The 12,604-nt window shown below is 31.6% G+C and overlaps 3 protein-coding genes across 3 annotated transcripts; all 3 read right to left on the reverse strand.

Moving 5' to 3' along the window:
* Positions 1 to 1,039: 1,039 nt before the first annotated feature.
* Positions 1,040 to 2,724, reverse strand: LOC116352456. The gene is made up of 7 exons (XM_031785065.1): positions 2,613 to 2,724; positions 2,305 to 2,543; positions 2,151 to 2,217; positions 1,822 to 2,093; positions 1,403 to 1,741; positions 1,264 to 1,330; positions 1,040 to 1,179 (listed from the first exon to the last, which is right to left on the reverse strand). The coding sequence occupies exons 1-7, from the start codon at positions 2,652 to 2,654 to the stop codon at positions 1,120 to 1,122; spliced, it is 1,086 nt and encodes a 361-aa protein (XP_031640925.1). The 5' UTR covers positions 2,655 to 2,724; the 3' UTR covers positions 1,040 to 1,119.
* Positions 2,725 to 4,142: 1,418 nt separating this feature from the next.
* Positions 4,143 to 6,293, reverse strand: LOC116336604. Its single transcript, XM_031760553.1, has 8 exons — positions 6,188 to 6,293; positions 5,868 to 6,109; positions 5,712 to 5,778; positions 5,375 to 5,634; positions 4,926 to 5,288; positions 4,515 to 4,853; positions 4,382 to 4,448; positions 4,143 to 4,292 (listed from the first exon to the last, which is right to left on the reverse strand). Exons 1-8 carry the CDS (start codon positions 6,230 to 6,232, stop codon positions 4,230 to 4,232), a joined length of 1,446 nt encoding a protein of 481 aa, XP_031616413.1. The 5' UTR covers positions 6,233 to 6,293; the 3' UTR covers positions 4,143 to 4,229.
* Positions 6,294 to 8,212: 1,919 nt separating this feature from the next.
* LOC116352523 (probable phospholipid hydroperoxide glutathione peroxidase) lies at positions 8,213 to 9,525 on the reverse strand. Its single transcript, XM_031785180.1, has 4 exons — positions 9,251 to 9,525; positions 8,896 to 9,106; positions 8,707 to 8,828; positions 8,213 to 8,648 (listed from the first exon to the last, which is right to left on the reverse strand). The coding sequence occupies exons 1-4, from the start codon at positions 9,410 to 9,412 to the stop codon at positions 8,454 to 8,456; spliced, it is 690 nt and encodes a 229-aa protein (XP_031641040.1). The 5' UTR covers positions 9,413 to 9,525; the 3' UTR covers positions 8,213 to 8,453.
* Positions 9,526 to 12,604: the final 3,079 nt, after the last annotated feature.

Below are 12,604 nucleotides of genomic sequence, written 5' to 3' on the forward strand. Positions count from 1 at the left end.
TTTTACAATATATAAATCACTCGAAACATGAAAAACATCACAAATGAGTTGAAAACTTGAAAGATGCCAAACTCTTTATTTTGAACCAGTTTTCGTAATTAAAAAAAGAAGAAAAAATGAAATTTGTAGCATTTTACAGCTTAATAATAATAATAACTGCACCGAACAGCGTTCCTTCGCCTTGGTGATTTATTCTAAATAATTTAAATTAATATGTCTAATACAATTCAACATCAAGCAATTCTGAGAGCGATAAATAATAGCTTTCAACGCATTTTTATTGCCTAACTCCAAAGAGTCATGTTCAGTCCGATTGCCTAAGATAATTTACGTACTTCGACTACGAATGAACTGACCGAGGAAAATATCTAGTCATTCGGGTAATTTTGATTGACGCGAGGGAAAAATAACTCCTAAAAATGATCTCTCCAAAAATTGGTTCTTTGTTATTTACTTTAAAATAATTTTTGAGATATAGTAGGTCAAGATATTTTGACAAAGTATGTCATTAGTTCCAATTTGTTCAATAAATTTAAATTTCTAGGCGCGATAGTCTGAAACAGTCAAAGCGCGACGATGACAAGCAACGTTGACAGTAGCGCCATGGTGCGGTTGCCATCACAAATAAAAATAAAATAAAAAATGGCACAAATTTCGATCGCCTAAATCAAAAATGGTACAAATTTGTGCCACCCAACATAAACAGTGACAACCATAATGAAGTTGCTGCGTTGCCCAGCTGTCATTGTCGTCGTGCTTTGGAACAGTAGTACATTTCTTAATGTTATTTCATCATTCTCTCATAAAAGCACGTTATTTTACTTTGAAAGAAGCTTAATAGAGAAAAACGTATAAAAAAAATGGCTTTTTGACTCCAAAAAAACGTTTCTTCTTCCCTTTAGAAGGTAGAAGGGGATCCTCCTCCTCATTTTCCTCCTTCTCAGAGGAGCAGTTCCTGAAATGCAGATGTCAAATGTATTTCGGTACCAAGAAAACAAATCCATTTAATTGCAATAAGTCATTTATTTTTTTATGTATCTAACATCAACTTTTTTTATGTCCTTGCTTCGATTATTTTCATTTGCATATTTTGCATAAATTCGTTTATTATAAAGCAAGCTAAGCATAGCATCTCTTTTTTATGTTTTCTATGATTCTGTTGTAAGCATCAATGTTAGTCTGTGAATAATGGAAAAGAAAATGGTTATTAATTGATGGTTTAATTTGAAATGAATTTAATTGGACAAAAAATTAAGAAATCACTTGTTTCACGCTAGAAAGGAAGCTGCTGAAAATCTCATGCGCATATTTGAGTTCGTTTCTGATGCATCTATGAACAAGACAGCAAATGTATCAATTGCTTAATAGATTTTTTGAGAGCTGTTAGTCGATTGAAACTTACTTTGCGGCTTCGGATGTTGTGGGTTCATTTTTGCAGGCTTTGAGGTGATTTCGAAGTTTGTCCAAATTATTTTTATATTCTTCCCAGCCTTTTTGAAAGCTTGTATCCTTGACAGCATCACTAATAGCTTCAGAGATACATTTAATTCGTTTTGAAAGTCTACGAACGCATTCTTTTACTCCTTCTACTGCAAACATTTCAACGCCGCTTGATTCAGCGCCGCAACTTTCCTTATATTGATTTATCAAATCGGCCATGAATGTTGCATCTTGTGCCGATGCCAATTTAATGTATTCATTGACAATTGAGAAAGTGGCAACGCCCTCTTTTATATTACAACTGTAAATTTGAACATTTTTCAGGTGAATTAAAAAGGTGAACACTTAACATAAACGAATTTGTACAGCAAATCTACATACAGAACGACAAGTAATGTATTTCCAGCGTTACTGCATTGCTTCCATTTGCCAATATGGTGTTCCAGTTGTGGTTGAGACTTTTTCCACAATGCTTCCAAACCATGCAGTTGCGACACTTTACCGAGAACATCAGCAAGGCATTTGAATTCTTCGGCCAATGAGGTGTCGAATTGTTCAACTTGACCATCGAATTCGAAGAAATTGTCACGTTTCTTAAGACATTTACTAACAATATTATCTTTTATTTTTCGAACCAAATCCCATTTTTTCGCCTAATCGAATAACAAACGAATTAATATCTCATTAAATAATTCACATGATGAACTTACTGCAATTAATTGTTGGCTAAAATTGAGAATGGATTCAACGCCCACTTGAACAAGAGCTACTTTGCATCTATAGAGAAAAAATAACATTAATCAAGAGTTCACAAATAACTTTGAATGCTGTAAACAGATGCATTTTTCGCTAAGGAAAGCTTACTTGATTTGTTCAACAACACTGCCGAGTGCTGAGCATTGTTCCCATTCAACGGTGATAATACGTTTGATATTGGCTCTGGTTTCTTCCCAAACGCTTTCAAATTCACTTCCAGCAACTGCTTCGGTTACAACATCACTAACACAACGAACAATCGCCCCATAATCTTGGAGTCTTTGATCAAATTCACTGAATACTTCGAATTCTTGGGACGACAATTTTGGGTTGGCTGCGGTCACCATCTACAAAAACCATCGAAGAAATTTAAATTTTCTTCTACTCAAATGCAAACGAAAAGAAGAATTATTTACCGTTAAGCCGACACCGGCCAATAAAACCAGAAAGTACTTCATTTTTAGGTGTTTATTGTGCGATTTCACAACTGATACTGTTTATATTTCAGATATTCTGCAGAGTATTTATATCATCGATTTTGATTCGAACGGATAGTCAAGCGCAATTTGTGATGTAAGAATTGTTTACAATTTCGACGAAAATTTAAGTCAAATCGATTGTTTTCGCATGTTCAGTCATATTTAATTTTTGTTTATCGATACGCCTTTTTTCGGCAATCAATTTTCTGTTTTTAGTCTGTAAATATATAGATTAACAAGTACATTTTTTTATCAAATTTATGACACATTCGCGAAATTTATATATATATAATTCTGGCATTTAAAACAAAGAATGTTATTGGTCAAATGTAAACAAGACTCTTTTTACGTAGATTAAACCATGTTATAGCTTATGAAGCAAGTCAATATGACACATTTTTGATATAAAAATGAGTTGAATCGTATTTTAAAATTATTTTGATTCGTCTACTCAAGTTTTGTTATTTGGTAATTCGAATATGTACGAACACAGTGAGCAACTACCTAACCGATAACGAAAAAATGGTTAACCAATTATAAAAGTATAAAAATTTGGACAAAATTTAGATGTTTTACACCATTCAATATTTAGGTTATCATTAGATTGAAAATAATCGCCAATTTAATTAGTGCGTGAAAAGAAGCAAATCCAACGAGAAGCTATACAAATATCTAGATTTTTAGATAAAATATTATTCAATAGCAATTAATGTTGTCTCCTTAGCTCATCTCAATGTTCATCTCAATCATCAGGAAAATATTGACATTGATACGATAGCTCATATGAGAATGTGTGTCATTATAGTTTAGAAGTTTTAAATGGGACCTTTTCACATTTTCAGAAAAATGCTATCAAATTCAAAAATTGAAAACCAATTTTTATTTATTATTATTGTGCAAGGACGGCCACCATTAGAAAGACTAGAAAATAGTAACCTAACTAGTAATGCTTAAATATCAAACTGATCAAAATATTGGTCTACGAGTTATTGGCAATGACAAAGCGCATATTTTTATACGCCATTGCACTTTTTTTAATTTTTATTTTTTTAAGTAAAAAAAAACATGTCAAATCTTCATCAAAGAATTTCTGAAAACTAAATAAAATAAATGAGTTCAATTTGAGATCAGCTGGCTTTTGACGTTTATATTTTTACTAGTGAAATATCAATATTAGCAATATTAGCAGTAAACTATGACACTAGTTTTTACTAGGTTTTGTGTCCGTCCCCTAAATTGTGCATGTTACCATTCATATATCTTGTTGAGAATGGAAATGCACGAATCCGCTAAACTCTTCAAGCATACACATTTTTCCAAGATGTTCACAGACACTTGTGTTATTCCTGCCTGAAAATGAAACACTATTCAACTATCTAAATAACAGTTTTTAGTTTGTGTTTTTCATTAGAAAAACAATTTTTACTTTAAAATTTAAAATTCATTTATTTATTTTTTCATCTAGCATGTGCAGAATTTCATTCATTTTGATGAATATCATTTACATTTTTTATATGAGTTTTACTATCGGAGTAATGCATACTTTCCACAAACTTATGCTGTGTAGCACTTCTTTTTGATGTTTTGTTTAATTTTGTTGTAAGCATCATAGTTGGCCTGATAATTTATGAATTAAGAATAAATGCAAAGTGAATAAAGAATAATATGGCTAATTTATTTCTTGTGCAAAAACTTTTTCAACTTACTTCTTTTAAGTGTTTTAAGAATTTGGCGAATAGTGAGTAGCTTTCCTTAAGTGTTTCAGTGATGCATCTATGCAAAAATTAAACAGACATCAATTAAATATTCTTTGGTTATTGGAATGAAAATGCAACTTACTTAACAGCTTCGTTGCTTGATGCACAGCCAACAAGTTTATTTTGTAATTGGGTCAAATCAGTATGAGCTTCAGCCCAGACTTGTTCGAAATGAGTTCCTTGAACGGATTCAGTGATGGCTTCAGAGACACACTTGATTTTTTGGACAAGCTTTTCAACACAAGCCTCAATACCATTGACCACAAAGGTTTCAACCAATTCATTGGCGTATGAATGATCGGCACAATTCTTATTATGATCAGCGGCAAAAGCTTCAGCGAATTTTGGGTCTTTAGCATCGGCCAATTTAATGTATTTAGTCATGTATATGAAGCTTTCAACGCCAGGTTTAACTTGACAACTGTATGGTAGATATTAAAATAACATTTAAAATGGAACAAACATGAATATGCATTTCTTTTCAAATACATACACTTTAGCGTAGACGGGATTTGATGAAGCTAAGCATTTATTCCATTTGCCAAGACTATGTTCAATTTTTGGTTGAGCTTTTGCCCATAATGATTCTAAACCGTGAGCTTTCGACACTGTATCAAGGGATTTGGCAACACATGCAAATTGATTGTAATAACTTGGGTTGGCTGCAAATTCTTCAACGTCAAGATCAAAATCAAATTCTTCTACGGCATCCACTTCCTCGGCAAAAGATTTTCCAGTACAATCTTGTTTATAATAAGTGCCGAAAGATGCAACGAATTTTGGTTGTTGAGCAGCGGCCAATTTAATGTATTCGCTGACAATTACGAAGGTGGTTGCTCCTTCTTTAGCTTCGCAGCTGTAAAATATTGATTTGAAATTTATAAAAATAATTCTTAACACGAAACAAACGAAGAAATGCAAATTCTTTTTTTCTTCACATACAAATAACGGAAGACAGTGTTTTCAACTTGTTGACATTGTTTCCATTGGCCAAGATGATGTACAAGTTGTGGTTGAGATTTTTCCCACAATGATTGCAAACCGAGGGCGTTTGATGCTGCACCGAGAGCCGAAGCAATACATTCGAAACGGGCGAGGAAAGTTTTCAGGAATGGAGCATCAAATTCTTCAACTTCATTTGACTCAAAGCACCAAGTCAAGACTTTTTCTTTGATTTCTTGCACCAATTCCCATTTGTTTATCTATTCATTTCAATAACCAAATTTATATGATTCTCTTTTTTTTTCAAGTGGCGCAAACATTTAATTAAAACACTTACTTTAGCCAATTGTTTTACGAAAACGTTAACGGTATCAGCGACATTTTTGGCGACGTTGGCTTGGCATCTTAAACGAAAAATTAAGAAAATTATTAGCGAATGTCTTACTATTATATAAATGAATTCTGAATGAAAAAGTATAAAAAATATAATTACTTCAATTTTTTGTATTTATTTGTGGTGGCAACGCATTTTGGCCATTCAACAGAGACCGACTGATCGATACTATTTTTGGTTTCATCCCAAATTTGTCCCAAGTCACTTTCTTCGACTACTCTATCGATTGCAGTTTGAATACATTTCAAAACTTCGCCGACGTTTTGAAAGTTGTCGAAAACTGGAATATCTAATCCATATTCTTGGAATATGATGTTTGGTGTTGCATGTGGAGCAGCGGTCTATATAAATCAGCGAATATAATAAATGTTTCTGAATCAAAAATCCACCATTTAAAATAAAAACAAACAACTATTTACCGTTGACCATACACCAGCCAATAAAACGACTAAAAACAACTTCATTTTCAACTGCGTTTATTTTCGGATTTCAGTACAGATACTATTTACTTTTTGGACATTCTCCAGAGTATTTATATTTTTCTTGTGTGGCTTAGGTGAATTGTTATATAAGACCCTTCAATATACTATCAACTTGTCGTCGCGTTCGTTTTGGAATTGATAGCAAGATAGTATTGTCTTTTTTTTTGCTTACACACAATCGATTTTTTTTGTGCGCTTTTTTTTCTAATCAGTTTCCCAAATCCAATCATCAAAAAGAAAAAAGTGTGTATGCTTTTTACAACACTATTCCCACAAGATGTGACCTTTCTACTGGAAAGATATATGTTGCTACCTTTTTTTTGTCGTTATAAATGAATGAAATGACATTTTATTTGGAATGAATTTTAATGGAGTTGGGAAAAAGAGAAATATTGTCTTTTTTATGATTTTTAAAGATCTTTAATATAGATTATGACCTTTGATTATTGCATTTTTTTAAATAAAAAATATTACAATTCAATAATTTATCAAATACATTTGATGAATCACTCTTTTAAACCTGTTTAGACTTTTCGTCGTAGAACCGTAGTATTGCATCATTATATCTAATCCAACGTGAGATTACAACTCTAGAAAAATTGAAGTGCCGTTCATTGAGTTTTAAGTAAACAATTGAGGAATTTCAACTAATCAAACATTTCCTTTTTTTGGTAATTGAAAATTCGTCGACTTTGCACTTCGAATACACCCCAATCTTCACGAATATAAGTGTACTTTATTAGATGATTGTAGAATGTTCCGCGTTTTTGCACTTAAATTTCGAAAATAAAATTTTCCATCGAAACTATATTAGACATGAATTCCTTAAGTGAAAGAAATTTCAATGAATATCGATTTTGATGAGAAAATTGAAATGAAAACATGCGTAAATCCAATGGTTTTGGTTTTTTTTTTCGATTTATATTTTTCAATCGAACAAAGGCCAAAGAGTATATATGTCGATTTCTCATATAAATAAAACTGAATCAAAAACCTTCTTTACCTTTGTTCATTTTGCTACCAACAAAAAAGTTCCGATTAAAAAAACAAATTAAATAAAAAGTTTTTTTTTTAATTGGCAAACAAAAACATTTTTCGTTTGTATCATTTTTCGGCATGCACTTCATTTACATACATCTTTTTACAAGTTTGATGTTGAACTAAATCGCATAAAGAATTGCGTTTCGTGCTCGAATTACTTGATATATTTTTGGACTTTGCTGAATGCTTCATAGTTGGTTTGAAATTTATAGGGGGAAAATGATGAGAAAACGTTATTAACTCAAAATGATACGGCCAATTTATTTTTGAAAACTTTTTTTTTATTTCTCTCAACTTAGCAATGAGTTTGCCAAGAATTATATAGGCTGCTTTAAATCATTTGTTGATCAATCTCTCTGAGTGCTTACAAGTACAATTTTATCACAAACATTAGATTGAGATATTTACAACCAGCTGAATCAACTCTGGCAGCAAACTTCAGGCACTGAAATGGGGTTAAAACAATAGAACATGAATGTAAGAACGGAAGTGTTTTTATACAATCACTTCTCATGTTGTCGCTCCATTTCAGTGCCTAAACTAATAGCTGCCTGTACTGTTTCAGCTGACTGTAAATATCTCAATATAACGTCTGTTTTATCAACATCGTCTATAAAGCACAAACAAATCACTTTGTTGAATGCAAATAAAAAATATGCTATTCAGTAGAGTTCATTACATTAACAAACTCTTCGGTGAGATGGGGAGAAAATGATGCCACCTTTTGGCTGAATTCCATCATAATAATAATTGCCAGATGCAGATTGATTATCGAAATAATTACTTCAACTTCTCAAATCTGGTGGAATAAATCAATTCGGTCATTGTTTGTATTATTTTACACGTACACTTTGTTCATATCGAAATCCAATGGTAATTGAATATGAGCAATATTTCAATAATAATTAAATAAACAATAGGTGACTTCATAACTTTTTATAGTCTATCCATTTTATTTGTTTCATTCAGATGTTGAGTTGAATGATAGTGCTAGTATTCATTGGACTATCTTTATCTAATAATCTAAATTCAATGAATAAACTTTGATTTTAATAAAGACAAAACACCAACAAACAAAATTGTGAAATAAAAATCTATCCAATTTTTAAGACAACATAATTTCTAAGACGTTGGAAACAAACCAACTTCAGCCCTGCCAGATTTATAGAAGCGACTTAATATCGTCAAGCATATCCATCGGGGTTGCTGTAAACGGATAACGTTTGAATGGTTTCCCATTCTTATCGATTAAGAATTTCTCAAAGTTGAGCGTAAGATCTTGTTTTCCATCGGCTGCGGGTAAAGCTTCTTTAAGATATTTATAGAGAGGAATGGCCGAGTCTCCATTGGCATTCACCTGTTTTTTTTTAAATTGATTAGTTTAAAATAATTAAATGAAAAAAAAAATATTTCACCTTCGCTAAAATAGCTCCAAGTGATGCACATCGCAATTTCAAATGGCATAACATTTCGTCACCATCACCTTCCTGCATTCGATCATAAAATTGATTTATTGGAAACGAGAGAATGCGTAATTCTGTAAAACAATAACCAAATAAATGAAATGTGGTTCGTGGTTCCAATTGAAAACGATTCCAACTTACTATCGCCGAATTCTTTATCAAGCATAGTTAGTTGTGCATAGTTGATATTTGCAAAACCGCAAGTTGAAGCAATATTCACGACTAATGTCACATATCCTTTACAGTAATCCCCAAGTGGCATGTCGACACCATAGGTGTCTTTGACGATAAAATCAAAAATTGATGTCGCTTTTTTATAATCAATTTCATTTGTGGTGGTGACTTTATTTGCCTAAAAATTGAAGAATACATTTAATATTAAAAAGATCAACATTTGAATTGTTACTTTCTAGAAAGTGGAGACGAACTAAATATAATTGCTTGAATGTGTATTTGGTTTGTTTTTCGGTTTGTGCTTACACTGAATTCCACTTACTAAATCGGGATTTTTCATGCGCTCGCCCATTTTGTCGACCAAAACCGCTGAACATTCGACATCTGACAATTTCAAATCATTGACAGTCGCACCCAACGAACACGATGATAATACACATATTGAGACCATTAAAATCTCAAGCCATACCGTTACGGTGAACATTGTTGGTCAGTAGAAAAAAATATCTTTGAAAAATAAAACTATTGAAATTCGAAATTTCGGAGGAAATTTAACAGTATTCACTCGTTATACGCCGTAAACAAACTAATCGCAATAGTTCTGATTTTCTGATATATATAATCGAGAAAAGTAAAAATAAACGATAGTCACGCGAATAATTCAAATGAATAACAATTTTTTTTAAATAAAAAACTGAAGCAGCATGATGATTTTACGTCAACTCTACGTTTTTTTTTCACATTAACAACTCTATTTGATGATAGCATTACACAAACTAAAAAAATAAGTGCATACATATTAAATTGCACAGCTGGTTGAATTCAGTTACGTGCACATTGTGCAATCTTTGTCATCTCCATCAAATTCAATGATATTCGTTAATTATTGTTCCGGGAAACCTCCAATGCACACATTTTAAAAAAGAATCGAAGATTTTTTGTAATGCACATATCATACAAAGAAAATTGGTATAATATTTCTACAAAAAAATGTATTATATATTTTTTGCTTGATGCATATTATCTATGAAAAAAATAGAAGATCAGATTAAATTCATTTGGGTTTATTGTTAAATTGAATACGAGAATCATTGCACAGTGTCATCAAAGTCATGCAATTTGTTCTTTTATTATGGTGAAAATGCGTACGTAAAATTAAATGAAGTTCACTGATCAATGTGGAATGAATGAAAAAAAAACTGCATAGAACGGCAATAATATCAACGTAATTAACTTCTAACGTTGGTAAAACGGAGGGGTTCATTTCAATATTTTTCGAAAAATCCAGCTAGTAAGGTGGTCTCTGCATATTAGAAATCCTAAAGGAAGGAACTAATTTGACCCATGGACCCCATTTTAGATTACCTAAATGAAATGGAATAGATCTAATCCGAAAGTAATTTCGGATCTTTTCCAGAATTAAAACACATACGTATATTTGGAACTGACTATCTTTGCCACTTTTTTGGTAAATTTCATATGGAGATAAGGTTGAAAAGTTAAACATAACTGAAATTTGATCGAAATTACCGTATTTCAGTCTGAAAAGTAAAAAAGTTTGTTGTTTTAGTTAAAATGAATGTTCATTTTTTCATGGCAAACAATCTAACTGTTAGTTGCGATATTTCACGTGACTTCACAACGTGCCTCTGTAATTTTATTAAATGTAACCGCCTTTTATCTTCATGCTCTGTCAGTGTGTAATGCTTTGAATAAATTGGATTTAAATCAAATAAAAACCATCGGTTAACATTGAATAACGCAAAGCATTGCAGTACCAATTAATATTCTTTTATCATTTTCGTTTTGCTTTTTGAATTACAACATTCGCAAGCCTCAGGCTATTGAATTTTTAATTTGTATGCGCTGTATAGATGGATGGCTTTAATCTTCGATTCCCTATTTACTGTCCAATTTATTTTGTTCCTTTGTAAATCATAAACCATTTAAATGGTTTTTTTTTTTTTTTTTGAAATCGTAGTTCATGGTCAAAGAAATGGTGATGAATACTCATTCATCATAAATGGATTGTACGTTTGTTCACATGGGCTTTGATATGCAATTAGATTAAACATAAAATCGATTACACTGGCAAGCGATAAGCGTGTAGAAAAAAGTCTGAGTATTTTCTAGAAAGACAAATAAATAATGAAAATGTAATAAATAAAAAGTATGAGCTATGTTTTATCGCTGTAATTCATTCTTTGTTATTGTTCATCATGTTTTTATTTATTTGTAAATATACGATTGAAATAGACTTTGCTCTTCGAACACTTTATACTAACACAATTTTTTTTCTATTGGAAACAAGTGGTGTTTTATGCGTAGAATATTATTTCTTTTTAAATGCTGCCAATAATTTGATAAAATGGCACTTGACTTCTTTTTTTTTATTGAAATCGAAATGGCTTAAGTAGATTATTTCTATTGAATGTCGAATAAAGAAATGATTTGTATTTGATTTGTCGGCCCATTTCAACACACATATGAATCATGTGCCATGACATGCAATGAAAATGTTACTTATTAATTCGGCATTAAATGAATTAGTGTTGAATACACACATCACATCACAACCCAAAGGAATTGCTTAAGTTAATCGCCCGACGATGGGGGAATTCATCCATTTCCATGCTAAAAATACGTCAAAAAAATCATAATTTCTTTTTACTGTTGACTTTTAACTGGAATTGCTTCTTATTTATGAAGAGATATTGGATTTTACAGCAAAGATAAAAATGTCAACAATCGAACACTCTATACTTTTTTTTTGATATGCTCGTTCAATTAACTTCAGAGAGTTCATGAATTCAGAAATAAAATTATTTGAATGAGAATGAAAATAAAATTGAAATTCACAAATGTTTCGAGCAATTTCTCTTCGCTTTTTTTCCCCCACTTTTGCACGAACTGAATGTACATGATGTACATTAAAGTTTTCAAATGTCATTTGTGCCTTTGAGGCACAATCATTACATTCATTTAATTTCACTTATATCGAATGGGAGGGAATTTAATTTTGTGTGCGTCAGTCTTTTGGGGTATAATGATTCCACTTATGTCTTGGAAGATTGATTATTCGTAAAAGTAGAAGAATAAAAAGCCACGTTTCAATCAATATAGGTGACTGAATAGTTAAAGCCTCTGTAGTGTCCCAAGTTTGATTGTTTGTATTTCAATACCTAAAAGTCGAATCACCGATATTGATTATATATCGTTACAAAATTGAGTTTAAAATTGGCACGCATTTTGTGTGGCGCTTTTCATAGTCGATGATGATTCGTCGAGACGCTCCGAGTGTTGAAAAAAGAAGAAACAAGAAAAAAGAGAGATTTGTTCGATGTACTTTCAAAAAAAAAAAAAAAAAAAAAATCTAAAGAGAAATAAAGCCAAAATTGTTTGATAGCACAGCATTTATTGTTCAAAGTCGAAGCAATTTCGATGTTCGAGCCCCACAAAAAATACATTACATTACTGATGAAAAAAGTTTTATTTTTTTTTTTGTAAAATAAAAGAGCGAAATTTTTGTGGGATGCGTTTTTACATAGTCGAATCGCAACCAATCTAACATTTTATCAGATTTGAACGAAAAAAAGTTGCTTCGTTTTCGCTGCTGTTTGTGTATGACACTCTCTCTCTCTCTCTCTCTCTCTCTCTCTCTCTCTCTCTCTCTCTC

The sequence above is a fragment of the Contarinia nasturtii genome, unplaced genomic scaffold (genome assembly GCF_009176525.2).
Source record: "Contarinia nasturtii isolate CC-2019 unplaced genomic scaffold, AAFC_CNas_1.1 Cnas_scaffold_187, whole genome shotgun sequence".
Lineage (NCBI taxonomy): Eukaryota > Metazoa > Arthropoda > Insecta > Diptera > Cecidomyiidae > Contarinia > Contarinia nasturtii.